Source organism: Mus caroli, unplaced genomic scaffold, assembly GCF_978045245.1.
Source record: "Mus caroli unplaced genomic scaffold, Mus_caroli_1 scaffold_16, whole genome shotgun sequence".
NCBI lineage: Eukaryota > Metazoa > Chordata > Mammalia > Rodentia > Muridae > Mus > Mus caroli.
The window spans coordinates 93,096,223-93,114,560 of record NW_028227271.1 but is presented as its reverse complement, the minus strand read 5'-3'; the positions used below and the strand labels follow the sequence as shown (position 1 = coordinate 93,114,560).

Genomic DNA, 18,338 nt, shown 5'->3' with positions numbered 1-18,338 from the left:
ACCAACAGGAAGTGGCTTCAATTCTTCCCACTCCGTATAGCACACAGAACTGGTCTCCCAATGTTAGGACTGGAGAAAAGGATGGGTATTTATCCAATAGGGTAAGAAGGACACACATGCAAAATGAATTTTGAAAGAAAGTTCTATAAGCCATGAAAAGCAAGGCTTAGTGGGAAGAACCAGGGGCAGGAGATGATCAGAGGTGAAATGAAAAGACTAAAACTTCTGTGAGATCCAACAGCACATAAAAGGAGAGGACAGAAGACAGAAAAAGTGCCCATCTTTGATGTAACTGAGTACATCAGCTAGGGACCAAACCAGAAATCTGGCCACACTAATTTAATTAAATGGAGATTTCCCATGTGTTCCGTCTACCCCTCCCAGAGTTAGGCGGTCCAGACAAGTTCATCAGGGCCCATCAAATAAGTCGTGCTTTCAGAATCTCATTGTCACCCACATGGGTCAAGCTTGTGGGGTCCTCCTGCTCCTACCCATGGTACTACACACATCCACTGCACACACCTGACCCAAACTCCTGGATCTGCTCACTGTATTCATTCATACGCGCCTTCCATTTTTACAGCCAATTCAAGATTGCAAGAAGTTTGCCAGCCTACTTCCTGTGCACATGTAAGGCAGCAAGCACAGCAGGAAAAGGACACAGTCCTTCAAGTCCCACACACAAGACAGTCAACGTGCAGACTTGACACATCCACTCAAACGCCTTACTGTTCCGGCGGCGGGCAAGCAGCCACAAACAATACCTGAATGGATGGACCTGTGCTATGGAGTCACACATGGTATCTAAACTAATAAACGCAATCGTCTTTATTAAGTCCCAGGCTACTAGAAGTCAGTGGTTGCTTCTGGTTGATTTCATGCCTATGGATAATCAAGTAAATATATTTAACACCTAAGAACATAGAGGAGAAATTAAACGCCATCAGTTCCATTGTATTTTCTTGATAGAGCTAAAACTACCAACAGAGCACAAGGAATGTGATGTTTTTACTATACAGTGGCTCCTGCTTTTCTCTAGCTGGCTGGCTCCTCGGCACACCAGCTCCTTCAATAAAATGTAGGTTTTGGAAGCTGTGTAAGAGCAGTCTGACACACCACACTGTAACCCAGTCCCCCGTGAAAAGGGAAGTGAGCCACTGAATGCTCTGAAAGGCCCATAGAAACAAACGCTAAAACCATTTGCCCAGAAGGTTCCCGACATGCAGTGCGAACTGGTCTGGCGGTGTGGCTTGCTGGTGAGGTGTACATGCGCCTAGCATTCATCTGGCATTCATCCTCAACCCTGAACACCGACTTTTTCATCAGTAGGTCAAACAAAGGCAAATCAATAAACAGACCAGAAAACACTGGCTTCACAGAATATGGAATGTCTTAAAGTTTTGTCAAGATACACACAGAAATAAATTCCAAGCCAACCACAGTGTAACTGCTAAGGCACTTGGGAGTGTGCCATATGAAGTTTCCAAGAACAAAGCCAAGGGTAAAAGTATGTCCTCCTTCACTAGAGGATTATCCATGTAAAACAGCTTCTCTTTGATGTAACCATTACCAACACACTTGGTAGGGTTGCTATAGACCTGAACATCATTGTTGGCTCCTGAAAATAACTATAAAAATCACACAAGAGGGCTGGAGGGTTGGCTAAGCAGTTAAGGGCACTGACTGCTCTTCTGAAGGTCCTGAGTTCAATTCCCAGCAACCACATGGTGGCTCACAACCATCTGTAACGAGATCTGACGCCCTCTTCTGGTGTGTCTGAAGACAGCGACAGTGTACTAACATATAATACATATATAAATAAATAAATCTTTTTTAAAAATTACACAAGAAATTCCTCTCATGTTATTTTCCATAAACTGATTAGCTGGTATAGAAATTTGAAGCTTATTCATCATAATATAGATTATTTAACACGGAACAGTCTTCCATACACAGCTATTTCATTGAAGACACAGCTTTCAAAGTTTGAGCATCATTGTTTTAAGTTATTTTAAAGCTGCCTTCCCCAGAAGAAATAAAAATGTCACTAACAAGCCAGCACCCAGCTCCCACCTCAGTGAGGGATCAGCATATGCTCTGCCTCAGATGGAGACTGAGGGGCACAATCTGACCGGCGCTTCTATATAACCGTGAGGGCAGAGGTCTTGATGCCTTTGGTAGTAAATTTTATTTTAACGCCATAATTCAACTCTGTTTTCTCCTTAGACATATTTAAAATTGTTTTATTTCCTAATTGATTGAATTCATACAAAATAACCCAGATACATAAAACATCCCCATTTTTGGATCTTCCATTTTTGGAAAGAGGCATTTAATGAACAAAATACTTTTAATAGTTCTCTTAACCCCCATCTACAACATTCTCTAAGACTTGGCCAGATCAAAGGTCATTCATGCAGACTGCAGAGCTACTCCACCACGCTCGGCCTGAAGCCATGCGTCCCGGTGTACAAGGTCTTCCCTCACACGGCACCAGCTCGGTGCCTGCTAGAACTCCTCCTCTGCCTGCTTGCTGCGCATCTGCTTGAGCTGCTGCAGCCGCCGCCCCGTCTCCTCCAGCGTCCGCTCTCCATGGACCTTATTGTCTCTCGTGCGGATGTTCACCGTGCCACTGGCTTTCTCTTTTTCACCAACAACTGAAACACAAGGCGCGAAGCTCTGTGAGACTTCAGTGACAGACCTGGAAGGACTTTCCTGAACAGCAGAAATGATCACAGGGGACTCGAACTTCCCTGTAACTTAAGATACACTGAGATGGACAAATGACCATATACATCCAGGCTTACAAAATGTTCTGGTTATTTTTAAAAAGGACCTCTTTAAGTACCTAAAACTTTGGCCTGAGTCACTTAAGGCAGTGAACCTAATAAAAAAAAATCATCATATAAAAGCAATTCAAAGTAGGGAGACATGGAGCTGCCTACCCTTCAGCAGTTTCCTTATCCCCAAATTGTCCTACCACGTGATCTGAGCACACTCAAGTTGTGAAGCAAGTGCCACAACTGGGCCTAATTCCCAGGACTGCCAAAAAGTTAAACACACACACACACACTGGGCCTAATTCCCAGGACTGCCAAAAAGTTAAACACACACACGCACACGCACACACGTGCACACACACACATACACACACACGCACACACGTGCACACACACACATACACACACACACACACACACACACACACACACACACACACACACACGCGCGCGCGCGCGCACACACGACGGAACTGTGTGGTTTGAATGAGACTGGCCCCAACAAGATGACTGCTTAGTCCCCAGGTAGTGAAATGGTTTGGGAAGGATTAGAAGGTGTGGCCTCGTTGGAGGAGGTGTGTCACTTGGGGTTGGCTTTGAGCTTTCAAAAGCCAACATCAGCTCAGTCTCCCTCTCTAGCCCTGACTTGTGGATCAGATAGAAGGCTTCAGCTATTGCTGCAGTGCCTGCCTGCCTGCCTGCCTGCCTGCCTGCTCCTCCCTGCCCTGATGGCCATGGCTAAGTCTCGGGAACTGTAACCAAGCCTCCAGTTAAATGCTTCCTTTCCTAACTTACCCCGGTCATGGTGTCTCCTCACAGCAGTGACCAAGAACAGTAACTGAGACAGGAATTGAGTAGACCATGACCAAGATTCATTACTCTTAAGTCTCAAGATTTCAGCAGCTTTTCCTATGAGGACAGGAACCTTTGTTTCTTACCAAGGATGAAGTTATACTGTGCTAACTGTGCGTTTCTGATCTTCTTATTCAAGGTACAGCCTGGATCCAGGTCAGTGTCCGCCATGAATTTAGCATCATGGAATTGTTGCCGTACCTAGTGACAGTTTGTCAGAGTTAAAAGAGAAATACAGTTTATTTTGTCATAGAATTTAACATGTTTCAATGAATTTAATTATGCAAACATTAAAAAATGAATGCTAATATAAGTACTGAAGCTAATAGCACAAAATTATGACTTGGGTTTACATTTTGAAAGCCAGTGGCCACATTTTTGGAGCTAGGGGTGGAACAGTTCCAACATGCTCAGCACTTCAACAAGAAGGGGCATTCTCTTGTGAAATAAATAGTTTAGTCAGAACTAATATAGTCAAATCATCTTTTTAAAGAAATAACACAAAGATAAAGAAGCCCCTAACTATATCAAGTACATCAAGTGACACAGCTGCAAGGAAACCAGCTGCACAGGGAACTCCCACACGCAGCACAGGCAGTGGTCTACTGGACAGCCCTGCTCATCGGCTGATTAATATTCACTTGTTTCTTAAATACAGTTGAGATCAGAGTACACAGCCAGGTATGGTGGTATATGCCTTTACTTAAGGCCAGTCTGGTCTACACAGTAAGCTCTGTGGCACACAGAGCTACATAATAGAGAGTCCTTGTTTCAAAAAAAAAAAAAAAAAAAAAAAGTGAAAGAAAAAAGATTAAAAGTCTTCTGATAATCTAGAATCACAATCTATTTTGATGTTGACAATACTGCTCTATGATCAACTTTGTTTTATTTAGAAAGTTTACTATTGTTACTGTATTTAGTCACGTGCATGTATGGGGCCCAGAGGACAACTTTCAGGACTTGGCTGTCTCCTTTCATCTTGTTTCTCGTAGGAAAATTGTTGGAATGTCCTCTCTTTGTACCTTAGGGGTTCCAGAGATTGAGTTCAGGTCACCAGGCTAAGTGACAGGTGTCTTATCTGGGCCTCCTTGCCAGCAACTTCTATAGGGTCTCTCTTGTTTCTGCAGCCTGTGCCCTCTAGGCCACGGAAGCCTGTGAGCTTGCAAGCAATTCCGCCCCTACCTCCCATCTCACTGTAGGAGTGTTGGGATTGCATATATGTGCACCTGGCTTTTTTTGTGTGCTCCAGGGGTTGAGTTCATACTGTTAGGCTTGCCTGGCAAGTGCTTTCACTCACTGAGCCATCTTGCCACTACCTGCCCACCCCCACCCTTTTAAAGACAGCTTCACTACATAGTCTGGGCTGGCTCCAAACATGTGCACTATTTCATCATTCAGCTACTGGAACACAGGCTTTCCACCATGGCCAGCCTTCTTTACTGACTGCCTGTTAAGCATGTGTGATTCTTTAACATGAAGCAATCACTAGAGCAGAACTGATTATTCTGGTCTTTAAGGTGCGAAGTTCACACTGATGTTTACACACCTGCTAGAAGGGCAAGACACTGGCCAGCCATGACAGCAAGATGGAAAAAGTTTAAGCCACTGAAGAAATTTACATTAACAAATGAACAAATCAGCAAATATCAGGCACTTCAGTGGGATATGTAATTCTAATGCAGTTTAGGCTATGCGTCCTAATATATTTCTTTATAACACCAAACGTTAAGATAGACAAGTATATTTGAAACACTAAGCAAATACATGGGTCACAGAGCCACAAAGACAAAGCTCTAAAGATGTAACACTCAGGCCTATTGGACATAGACGCTACAGTCTTTGATTTGACAAGGGGACATGGCTCGCCAATTCAACATCTTACAAGCATAGTTACAAGGATGGGTGTGTGGCACTCACTGGCAATACCACCTATTCAGGGACTAGAACAAGAAGCTCAGTCGAAGGCCATTGTTGACTATAGGATAAGACTCCCACTGCAAAAAGCTTAAGAACAGATTCAAACGGTCAGAAAAATCCAACTTAAGGATTACCTTTTGGGCATATTCATCACATGTCGGTCCCACTGGGACCACCATCACCTGGCGAGGAGAGAGCCAGAAAGGCCTAGGGAGGAATAACAACAGCGAGCGTGTTAGACGTGACTGATTAGAATCACCTCCCTCCCGACTTCCTAAGTGTATTTTAGAAGGAGACGTCTCTTCTGGATGATTTAACTGGATGAGAAAACCAACAGAAGACCCTTACCATTTGCCCCCATAGTTTTCCGTGAGGATGGCAATCATTCTCTCCACCGACCCCAGGATGGCTCTGTGAACAATCACTGGCCTTTTCTTATCATCGCCATCGTGGCTATGAAGAAAAGGGATTTGTTTTATCATATGTATATGTGTATGTGTATGTATATGCATAGCCTGCAGAGGGCTCAGGGCAGATACCAGAAGCTCACCTGACGTAAGTAAGGTTAAACCTGATGGGCAACTGAAAATCCAGCTGGATGGTTGCACACTGGTGGTAGCGGCCGATGGCATCTTTTATCTGTATATCAATCTGCAAAGCAGGCACTGGGTTACGATCAGATGTTCTTACCTTTCTTTTATTTTCTTCTTCCCAACTTACAGTAATGTTTCTTACGCACAGCTAAGACTCGCATCACCTGAGTATTCTGGGTACTGACCTTTGGCCCATAGAAGGCTCCATCTCCAGGATTTAGTTCCCACTTCTCACCGAATTCATTCAAACTGTTTTCAAGTTGCTGCAGATAAAGCGGAAAGGATGTGAACTGTCGCTCAGCTGCCATGCTTCCTCTTCCCACCTGATCTGGAATAAAGTCTCCTGGGTGTTTCACGCCATCCTCCTAATCAAAGCGTGCTTGAAAGCTACAGCTTAGGAGCCGACAGAGTCGGAAAGCATTGGGTCCACTCTGAAGGGCTGGAAGACCTTACAGAAAACATTCCCCCACTCGACACCAGAAACTGCCATTTTTCTTTGCTCCCGTCTCCCTAAGAAGGCTTCCTAGCACTGTGTAAGTTCTCAAACACACCAAAAACAGCACTCACTTTCTCAGCTTGGTTCCATATTTCAATATCTCCAAGGAATTTTTCTGGGCGAGTAGAAAGATTCAATTTAAATGAAAATCCAAAGACACTATATACTGTGCGAAGAAAATCCAAACAACCTTTGATTTCATCTTCAATCTTGAGAAAGAAAGAGAAACGGTCATCACCCTTCACCTTTAACCCCTCTGTCAGAGTATCACTCCACAGGGCTGCATACCTGCTCCATGGCACAGAAGATGTGTGCGTCATCCTGCTGGAATCTTCGGACCCGTGTGAGCCCGGTGAGAGCCCCCGAGAGCTCATTCCTATGCAGCACACCAAAGTCAGCTAGCCGCAGGGGCAGCTCGCGCCAGGACCTTGGCCGGTGATCGAACATCAGGCTGAAGGAGAAAGCAAGGCAAAGCCCTAAGGTCACAGGGTGAAGGATGCAGCCCGTAGCAGAGTGCTTGCCTGGCACCTGAGAGGCCTTTCAGTGACTCATGGGTGACAATAAAATTAGCCATTTTAATAGTTCACAAGAACACAATTCCCCAAATATTACATGTAACAGCTTGAAAGGCTGTCAGAAAGCCACTGATCTTAGTCACTCACAAGCAACATCTTTCAAGCCCCAGGCCTCACAGAGCAATAGAAGCACTTGCCTGAGTTACAGAGCAACCAACTGTGGCTAAGAGAGGATAAAACAAACGTACAGCCAAGGTCTAAGGCAGGCCCTGTATGCAGCTTTCCATTAATACGAAGACTATGGTCAGTTACCAGGAAGACTTGATGAAGAAACAGTTTTAGCTGTACACACATGACTTCTAACACTGGAAACTGATATCAGGCTTGCTTGAGGTGAGCCCAGGGTGCCTCGGAAACTTAGTGCTGTGAGAACTAAGTGAAGGGCTCTGCTTCCCTGGTGTGTACAAGTCAGATTCTTAAAGGCACTTCCCTTAGCAGCTCGGCCGGAATGACCTGCCCACAGAGCTGCACACATGAACACACTCGTCTACACCCTCAGGGCTCCCTGCAGTCACTTTTCATCCGCCTTTCTCAATCTAAGGCAGAGGCCACACGGAAGGATTTCCAAGGACAGTAACTCATCAACTTTGGCTCTGCTGAAATATATTTCTTACCAAGAAGCAAGAAAAAATGGGAATATTGGCCTATGGAATTTTCTATGTTCCACTTCAATATACTCTGCCTGTTTACTGCTATAACCCCGGACACTCCTGAATGTCTATAAAGGGTGGGATCTTGTCAGTATGAAAGCTATTATGACACCAATCTTGCATATAAGTCTTATTCTGATCACTAAGTCTCTGCTGTTGCTGTTAGCGTATGACCTGGGTTTCTGTGACACTTTCAGACGTGGAGAGCATTGTGCTCTGGTCTCCTTCACATCCCCTACCTCACCTGCCTTCCTCTGAGCACCAGTTTTCCCTTCTGCTTCATGGCATAGATATTCCACTACCCTTCTGTTCTCCACAGGATCCACAGACCTCTTTTTAGTCTCCTTTCTACACTGATACTGTGTATGTACACACACACACGCCTCTTTCAGAGGGCTAAAGCAATCCAGAATGATTTATAGCACAGGAACATCTTTCCTATCAATGTGGAGCTGCAGAGCTGGAGAGATGGTTCAAAGGTTAAGAGCCTTGCTACTCTTGCAGGGGACCCAGGCTCAGTTCCTAGCACCCACACGGCTGCTGACAACCACCTATAACTCTAGCCACAGCACCCTCATCCTAACTCGGCAGCAATTCACACATGTAGCATACACTCAACACAGAGACATCCAGGTAAGTTTAGCAAAAAGAAAGAAAAACGCAGAGTGCTTGATACCAGTGTCCCGGGCAGTTCATGGGCTTAAGTGCAAACTGCTCCTTCTCCACCTCAAAGGAGAACATGTTCTCGCTGTAGTGCTGCCAGTGGCCAGAGGTCATCCAGAGCCGGCTATTGAAGATGTTGGGCGTAACGACCTCCTGGAACCCTCTTTTCCTATATTCACTCTGTTAGAGCAGAACACACATACAAGGAGATCAATGCTCACCTCTGTGGAGGGAATAAAACTCACAGGGCAACCTCACCCCACTTAGTGAAGTCGCAGGCACACATATCAGGACTCAGAAGCTCCACCTGTAGGGTGTGCACCACGGCCCGGCCCCAGTACAGAAGCACAGGCCGTGGATGGCTGTGCATCAGTAGGTACATAAGTTACTGTGCCGGCCGGGAGCAAGTGCTCCATAGTAGGCATGGAGGAGTACGATATGCATTGAGCAAACTGGTCAGACTCTTTGAAGCTGGAATTATAGGGGTTGTGAGGCAGTTGATGTGGGGGCTGGGGAACTGAACTTGGGTCCTTTGGAAGAGCAGCAGTTACTCACAACCACAGAGTAACCACTGCACATCTCTGCAGTCACAACCTTCAACTTAAAAAATAACTGTATATTCCTTTTTCTATCAAGTGCAGATTTATCTTTCCTTTACCAGACCCTGGCTAATAAAATGATCTTATATTCTAACTCATCAGAAAACAGTTAACAAACAAGGCTTACCCTGATAAATTCCATTAGTGTATTATAAATGTAGGCTCCTTTGGGCAGGAAAAAGCAACTTCCAGGGCTAAGTTCATGGAAGAAATATAGTTCTTGGTCCTGGATAAAACAGTAAAAGATTGTTTATAAATGTATGAATGACTGATGGTCCTCACAGTTCAGAGTTCTGACACTCTCTTCCAGACTTCAAGTGTGCCAGTATTAAAGAAAACAAGCAAGATAAGGAGTGGCTAAAATCCTGCGGGAACCCACCAATCACCATCAGCCTCCTCACTGCTGTTTATTGCTAGTAGTCAAAGCAGTAGGACAGCTCTCAGACCTCCAGGAGGAAACTCCGCTTTGTGGACAAAAAAGTTGTGAAGAATCAAATGTAACTCCAACTAGAGAGGACGGTCACAGGCAGCTAGAGAGATAAAGTACAGGCACTGGTGACCTGCTTTATGTTCTGAAGAGAGAGTAGGAGGATCCCTCAGATTCAGACTCTGCCATGTCACAGGGAGCCAATGAGATGGGCTCTAAAGTCTACATCTCCCAGCTCGGAAACGCTGCTTACAGGAGCCCTGGGTCACTAGCACTGTTCTCAGAACAGTAACTGAGATGGACTCTGAATGCCTCAGAAGGACACTGTAGACACAGTCAGCTCCTAGAGAGCACAGTCCTCTTCCACACGAAACCCAGTGCTGTAGGCTCAACCCAAACGAGCTGAGGGAGGCTCAGCCGAGACACCTGACAGTTCTCCACGCACCCTTCCGATTTTCCTGTGGTCTCGGTTTTTGGCTTCCTCTTGGAACTTCTCCCACTCTTTCAGTAGCTTGGGGTCAGGGAATGAAATGCCATAGATCCGCTGGAGCGTCTCCATGTCTGCTTTGCCTTCCCAGTACGTGGCAGAATTCTAAAGGAAAGAACCAACAATGACAAAGCAGTTACATCTATCAACACCTACACACACAGTCCTAGTAAATGTGTCGCATTGTTTTGAGGTCACCCTGAGTAGGGAGACTCATCACGGTAGTCTCTGCTTGCTTCTCTCCGGAAGGCTCTTCCTGCAGAGCACAGTCCCATCAACACCATTCCAACCACACGGGCTGCCCTCACAACATGGAAAGGAACTCATAAATACAATGAAAGGTGTGTGGAACTGAGCCGACTGCTGTCAGGGCTCGGAGGACACTCTTGTAAGTACAGCATGTCTAAGCTAGCACAAGCCAACGGGGTTAGCTTATGGAAAACCTGGACAAACTCCAATACTGAGTCTCAAGCCATCTGAAGCTACCATGGCCTGTGACGATTCTGTGACGTCTCCAAACCCCTGTCCCCACCCGCTGGCTCCGGCAATGAGTACTGGGGTACAGAGGACACATACGGTACCCTAGTAATACAGTACACAGCTCTAAAAACAAAGTGGTCCTCTGTGTATTGACAAGGAGACAAAGTGGGAGAAAGCAACGGGAGCTGGGGCGTCAGCACTCTGCCCGGTTCCCAGCAGGCCTCACCTTGTGAATCTTTAAAGTCTTAATCTTGCCGGTGTGTCGGACATGAGGACCCCGGCAGAGATCTATCAGAGGGCCACATCTAAGGATGAAAGAGAGAAATGTTACCAAAGGCCGACTAACACAGCAGCTGGGTCGCATAGCATCTCATACTCTCACCTATAGACAGTCGTGGTCGGAGTATTCACTTTCTCATTCAATATCCGGCACTTGAACTTGTTGTACTGGAAATGAGAAAGAAGACATCCCAATGGCCTCGCATGCTCGGCTCTAAATACGCAGCCAGAGTGCGAGTCGGAACACTTTCTAGAGCACACCGACATGTCATATTCTGAAGATATTTCAGTTTTTCTACAGGAAACTCTGACACAGTACTTGAAGGGCTGGCTAATACCATCAAAGGGGTTATGAATGAGCTTACCTTAAACATTTCTAGTAATGTTTCCTTTTTAACTTCCAATCTTTCGAAAGTTTGTTTCTCTTTAATGATTTTCTTGCACAAAGTTTCCAGGGAAGAGAAGTCATTGCTGGACACGCCCCTGAAGGAGAAAAAAGCAAAGCTTTGCACATTCCATCTGAGCCAATTCAGGGGTCGTTTCCCTACTATTTAAAGTAGAGCTTTGTATCATATATTAGAATTTATATTAAATTGGTCATCAATTATATTTGCATTTTCACTGGCTTCTACCTCAGCCGTTATGAACTCTCTCACAAGCGACATCTGCTCAAGCTCCATCATAGCGATGGGAAAGGAGAACCTGCTTCATTTCCCAGCATGCCTCAGGGTACACTTCCACCCCTCCCCGAGTTTTCACTATAGGTAACTCTCAGTATTTCAATTTTGTCTGTGACTGTCACTAGCAACTTTATACTGTGAGCTTTAGCTCCTTTTCCTTCAATAACCGTGTTTTAAAGGTAACACACAGAACCAGACCCGGAGCCATTCAGATTTTCCCTTTCCCAGTTTCTTAACCTACCCTTCTTCAAGGTACATATCATAATAGAAGCCGTTTTCTATTGGTGGGCCGTAACATAAACATCCGCCATAGACTCTCTCCATGGCCTCTCCCATTATGTGGGCACTGGAGTGCCAGTATACCTGAGAACGGAAAGAAAAACCAGATAGCTTCAGTCTCAGCAGATCTGTGATGAGTCAATGCCTGAAAGCACACACCCAAACCAAAGTTTTCAGGATTTACAACCAAGGCTCCCGAGTCACAGTCATAAACAACTGTGGCCTCCGGGCGACACCACACACAGAACACCACGACGCAGACTAGCTCGTCTCCCCTTATGCAGCTCACGGTCCAGCCTGTACTGCAAGTCCAACTTACGGCCTGCGCTTCCTCGTCCTCAAACTTGAGCAGCTCCAAGGTGCAATCTGTCTCCAGCGGGCGGTCCAGGTCCCAAACGACTTTGTTCACCTTAGCAACAACGGTGTTGTCGGCCAGGCCTTGACTTAAAATACAACAAGAATAGGGTGGTTATTTGGCAAGACTTGATAAAGGCTAATAATGAAAAAATACTGCTGTTAGGACTGTGAGGAGTGTACGAAAACAGTGCTATAAAAGTGGAGGCGTCCACACTTGGCACTTGCTTCTCTAGTACTTCGGGTGATGGAGGTATTAAAATGTACACAGAACCCCCACACTGGGGCTCTACGCATCTAAATTTAGCCAGCAGTTAGCATTTTTACATATCTGAAGTAAATCTATGTAAATGTGAGGCATGCTACAACCCTGGGCTGTAAGGGCGGACACAGCTCTATGCTGTGTGCACTTTGGGGGTGTTGTTTGCTTCACTAAAATGGAAGGCTTCTGGCTGCCATTGGTTTGCTGACAACTGGTTTTAGATGCCTGACAATTTTACCCTATTCAGATGAGGTCACCACGTATGACTCTGATGAAGAATAAGAAAGCTTTCCCTCTGCCATAAAGCAGGAGTCAGTTCTCAGTTGTTCATACTTCTTCCAACCCAGTAAGCTTTAAGAATACACAGTTCATCATTGCATTTATAAACACAGCATAGTTTTTTCATTCATGTCTGCGTGTTTAACTTTCCCTGTGAGGTTACCCACCTTCAGAAATAAGCTCAAATTGGGGACATGTAAATAACACTTGGTGAACACTGTCCAGTCTCTGCAGCTTTCTGATCCCAGCAGAGAGACTATCAAGTTACCTCCTAAGAGAAAAGCAAGGTGTGCAGGCGCCTTCACAAAGTAACACTGAGTCTTGACCACAAAGTTCCATATATAACCTTGATTTTCAAAGATCTCAACTAAGGTAAGTTAAACACCTTTAGCAGAAACATAAGAATACTATCAGGATGTGCTGGCATGACAACGCATGTTTAATTACTTTAGGAAGCACAGAAGATCAGAGGAGATTTAGGGCTTACCTAATCCCACAAGCAATCTGATACGGAGTGGTTTTCCAGGACTCCGCATCCACCTGCTTGCCATCAGGCAGGGTGACTTTAATTGGCTTGCTATCTTTTGCTGCCTTTTCGGCCAGGATAGAATCGTGTTCTGCTTTGAGTTTGTTGTACATATCAAGGCGTGTGTTAATGTATTCAGGCCAGGGATTCAACTGTAAAAGAACGAAGAAGAAGAAATCTGCAATCCTTGCTTTACTCTCAGAGGAAATAATAATACACAGCACAAAAGTCCATGATGACTAATTCAGATTGCTTCACAGATCACAATAATCACTGGCATTGATCTAGTCCTAAATTAGGGCAAAAGAAGAAACTGTGTCAGTGTAATGTTGACTCAAAAATAAAAAAGCATAAATAGCGAACAGTTGAGTTGCCTATATCTTGAATTGATAATCAATTACCATTCTATAATTTAGTTTGTTCCAGTGACCTTTACTCTCTTAGGATGCCCTCCTAAGGTCTCAAGGATGACCTTGAACTCATGATCTTCCTAACACCAAGAGGGCTACGATTAAAGGTATATGCTTCCAGGCCTGGTTTATGTGTTCCTGGGGATCAAGGTTTCATGAATGCTCAATAAGCACACTATCAAAAGCCCTGCACACCTAGAAGTGTCAGTTTCCGGTCTTTTCTAGCTAATTGAGCTTGTGACTTCAACTATGACAAGCACTACACAGACAAACAACAAAGGACAACATGGTTTGAATCTCAGGCAGCGGCCAGTCTGTGCAGCTGGCTGGACTTTGTGTCTACTCACAACCAACCAAAAATGTTATCTGACTTAGAGGAGCCTACAAACAGAAAATATGTATCCAATTCAAAGATGCCAAGATCATCTTAGATTACTTCAATAAAATAGCACATATCACTGTAGTCTATATATTCGATATAATTAGCTAGAATATTTTATATAAAACATCAAAGTTCCCCAAAAGTTTGACAAAGATTTAAAAAACAAACAAACAAACAAACAAACCTAACTTCTATTGTCTAAGCAAACAGTGGCCCTGATAATCGCCTCTCCAGATGACGGCAACATAGATTCCTCTCCCCTGCACCCACCCCCTTAAATTCACTATGTAGCGTTCTCTAGCCCTAAACTTGTGATCCTCCTGCCTCAGCCTTCCAAGACAGATTACAGTTTTGTGGCACCAAGCTCTGGTAATAACATGGCCATTAACAACAATAAAGAAATGGCTTGGTTCTGCTACGACTTTATACATGTGTACATATATGGAAATTATCACCTATTGCCAGGCCTAATGGCACATGGCCACAACCCCATCAGATTAGCACAGTGGTCCATGACTACTGATGAAGAACAAATACACTAACAATGGCCGCAGCCCATCACTGTACAACCATGAGCCCAACCCCAGTCTATCCAGTGTGTGCCTGATTCCCACCCAAACTTCCATGCCTTACTATAGTCTACTTCTGAATATACTTGGCATTTTCAAAACAAAATAATTTAGTTAAACTTCCTGAATATTAACTGGGCAGTGAGCTCCATGCCAGATGGAAAAAACCTGCATTTTGTCCCTAGACAGGCACCAAGACAAGTTTGCAAATGATCGGAGCACAGAGAAAGCAAGGTCTTGGACACACCATGTCCACTCTACATTCTGGTAGAAAATTTAAGTCACACAGTAATCACACTCCCCACTTCAAAGTCTCAGCAGAGTCACTGGACTGCTTGTTACCTTTTCTAACCCACGTTTCAATCTGTGGTGGGGCAACACATAGAATTCCAACCGAAGTAAGGCAAGGAAATTAAGAGACATGCATTTTACTTGCAAATCTTAGGAGTCACTATCAATGATGTTTCCCACAATAATGTGAGTGTAAAACGAACAGGGATTGGCTGTTCACAGGCAACACCATCCTTCATCATTTGTAAAGCCGGCCTTTGTAAACTCAAACAGTTCTCAGCTCAGCAACTCAGCATTGTAAAAACAGGGTCTGTGCGTTGTTTTTCTAAGACATGGCCTCACTATGCAGCCTGGGTTGTCCTAGAACTCGGCACTCTCCTGCCTCCAGCTCCTAAACGTTGGGATTAAGGGTGTGAATCACTACTCCAGCTTTATAACCCACTCTTTAAAGTCCATTTATTGAGTTACTTTTAAAAGCTTAGTCCTTTGTGCTCCTACGACCCGACAGCTTTCCATGGTCCCCAGTAAAACCGCAATGACTAAATGCAAAGAAGCAAAGCACAGTTCACTCACGGCAGTTCAAACTTAAACCCAGCAGAACCAAGCGCACAACCACCTCCTCAGGTACCAGGAACAAAGTGCATTCTGGGATGGCTTCTTAACTACCAGTTCCGTGTCGCATGAGCCGAGAAACTGAATAATTTTCTGGACACAAGTAAACCACCAGACGGCAGAAGCAGATCCAAGCAGTAACAGAGGAATCAAGAAACTGGATCCAAGCAATAACAGAGGAACCAAGGAACTGGATCCAAGCAATAACAGAGGAACCAAGGAACTGGATACAAGCAATAACAGAGGAATCAAGGAACTGGATCCAAGCAATAACAGAGGAATCAAGGAACTGGATCCAAGCAATAACAGAGGAACCAAGGAACTGGATACAAGCAATAGAAGAGGAATCAAGGAACTGAATCCAAGCAATAACAGAGGAACCAAGGAACTGGATCCAAGCAATAACAGAGGAACCAAGGAACTGGATCCAAGCAATAACAGAGGAACCAAGGAACTGGATCCAAGCAATAACAGAGGAATCAAGGAACTGGATCCAAGCAATAGAAGAGGAATCAAGGAACTGGATCCAAGCAATAGAAGAGGAAACAAGGAACTGGATCTAAGCAATGAAAGAAGAATCAAGGAACTGGATTCTGTTTGGTTCTGGTTGTACTTGTAGGAACCCAAGAAGGAGTCTCTACCCCTTAGCCCCCCACTTAAGGAAGCAGAAAGTCAGCACCCAGTCTTGGCAGCTCAGCAACAACTGTTGCCCTTCCTCTATACTTTTCATCTCTCACGTTTCTGCCTACGTCCACCGTGAGATCATCTTACCATTTTCCACACGTCACTTTGCACTGGCAGGTACCTGCAAGTCCTTTTTCCTTCTCAGGCTCCTTTCCCTGGGTTTTCCAAGGAGTGCTACCTTACTGCCTTCAGTGACCATAGAACCCTTGCACAGGGGACAACAGGCCTAACATCTGGGCTCGACCTGCAGCGTGCAGGCAGCAGAAAGAATGCCTGCAAAGAATGACTGTGTGTGTGCAGCACACACGCACTCCTTCTGTAGGGCGCATGTGAGACAGCCCCCTGTTCCTCGGAAGCCCTCCAGACCCAAGCCTCCGTGACGGAGCTTGTATTACCTCTGCTCGACCTCCATCTCCACCTCCATCTTTGCTCTTCTTCTTGCCTCCTTCTTTCCGCTTCTCCTCGCTGGCATCCACCTGAAGAAGCAAAAGAGAACTCTCTCACTTCAGCCTAACTTGACACTTTCTCCAGAACTGCAGCTAAGAAAGTGATCATCTTAAAAAAATGAAATGAAATGGACAACCTCATTTTGAAAGATTGGAAACTCCATCACTAGTAAAGTCAAGTTACACAGCTTACAATTAAAACAAGCCCTAAGGAGGGAAGAAAAGGCCACTTATCAATGTGCACTTCCTCAAATTTCATTTATAACTGTCCCTGTGACTTTCCCTTCAATAAGCTTACCTGGACCTGTATACAAAGCATTTTAGTGACTTGCCCTATCAGGATGGAAACACCTCTTGATGAAGACCCTAGCAACGGCCAGCAATGGTCACCTAGACAACCTGTCATATGGCCTCACCTCTTTCCAATGTTCCTTAAACCCCAATGCCATGTCACTTTTTGACAATAAAATCCATACCCAGCACCTCCCTATGTAAAACCCTGCACGTAGAGAATACTGGTACTCTGAATCGCTGTACTACCCTCCCGCCTCTCCCTGTATAGCCGGGGCACAATTCATCCCCTGAACCTGGACAGCCCTGCCCTGCCTGATTTACCTGACCTCATTTTTCCAAACCCAATAAAACAGTCTGACTGTGCTTCTCTATAACTCAACCAAGCTAATCAGAGAAGTACGATTTTCCAATCCTGCACATTTGGGGAGCCCCCAAAGTCAGGGATCGATCTTAACTTGTGTAGCCACCTGGGCTGCCTGGCTAAGTGCCAGGGCAAATAAATACACAGGGGACACAGGCACGGTTGGCTGTAAAAGAGGGGTGGGGCAGAAAACACGCCAGTGTACAAATGCTGTTCCTAACTAGTGGGTGACAGCCCAAAGCAAAGTTTAAAGGGGATGTGTGTGAAGTTATCTAGGTCGCTTCCAGCACCTGGCGGACAGAGGCTTTAATTTCAAAGCAGTCTGTCAATGGGGGCATCCAGCCTTATTTAGCACCCAATCTTGGGCAAACTGGATCTGATCGCGGGGACTGGCTTTTCCTTCCTAACCAGAGCTTTTTGCTCCACGCAGTTTAGGATTTTTAAAAAGTTCTTCAAACGTTCTTCCCGCTTATTTTAGTGATAAAAATACAAGCGCGGGAGTCTAAGCCCCAAATGCTTACTATCTGAGCAAACCATTCAGTCTCAATTCACAGATCTCTAGGATGAAGATGCCCTCTCACCCCCGACCCTTTCTGCCAGCAAGAGTTCCTAACTTATTACCCAGGGCCCCCAATACCGACTGCTCCCTGCTACTTTCCACTCCTGCCCCGCCGGGCAGTGCCGGCTCCCAGGACACATCCGCTCTCTGCACCCCACCGCGCCTGCTCACCGGCTTCTCGCCGTCCATCTTCCCCGAAGGGCTGCTAGCCTTCTCCTGCGACATGGAAGGACCACAGAGAGACAAAACCCGTGAGCTGCACCGCAGAGAAGACCCCAAGCCGGCCGTGAAGACCTACAATTGCGCACTGCGCGTGCGCCACGTGGCCACAGGCGGAACCAGCTAACCAGCTGATGCAACGGGACTCCTGGCCCCGCCCTACCTGGACACGAGGCCAATGGGCTACGCAGAGAGGCGGGTCCTCCCTTCCCTCGGCCAATAGAATAGCCGAGAGTGACGAACCCTTCAAGAAATCCCATTAGTTCCAGACTGTGTAGTGAGGCGCGCAAGCGCACTCTTCCCCATCTGACTGTCGCTTGCATGGCCTTATCG

General features: G+C 45.5%; 1 protein-coding gene across 1 annotated transcript; it reads right to left on the bottom strand.

The window, feature by feature from the left end:
• Positions 1-1,368: 1,368 nt before the first annotated feature.
• Positions 1,369-18,125, bottom strand: Tars1 (threonyl-tRNA synthetase 1). Its single transcript, XM_021183472.2, has 19 exons — positions 17,958-18,125; positions 16,522-16,602; positions 13,140-13,330; positions 12,077-12,200; positions 11,720-11,841; positions 11,164-11,281; positions 10,902-10,966; positions 10,746-10,824; positions 9,998-10,144; positions 9,253-9,351; positions 8,540-8,706; positions 6,927-7,089; positions 6,710-6,847; positions 6,328-6,405; positions 6,100-6,200; positions 5,898-6,002; positions 5,684-5,756; positions 3,719-3,833; positions 1,369-2,657 (listed from the first exon to the last, which is right to left on the bottom strand). The coding sequence occupies exons 1-19, from the start codon at positions 18,009-18,011 to the stop codon at positions 2,509-2,511; spliced, it is 2,169 nt and encodes a 722-aa protein (XP_021039131.1). The 5' UTR covers positions 18,012-18,125; the 3' UTR covers positions 1,369-2,508.
• Positions 18,126-18,338: the final 213 nt, after the last annotated feature.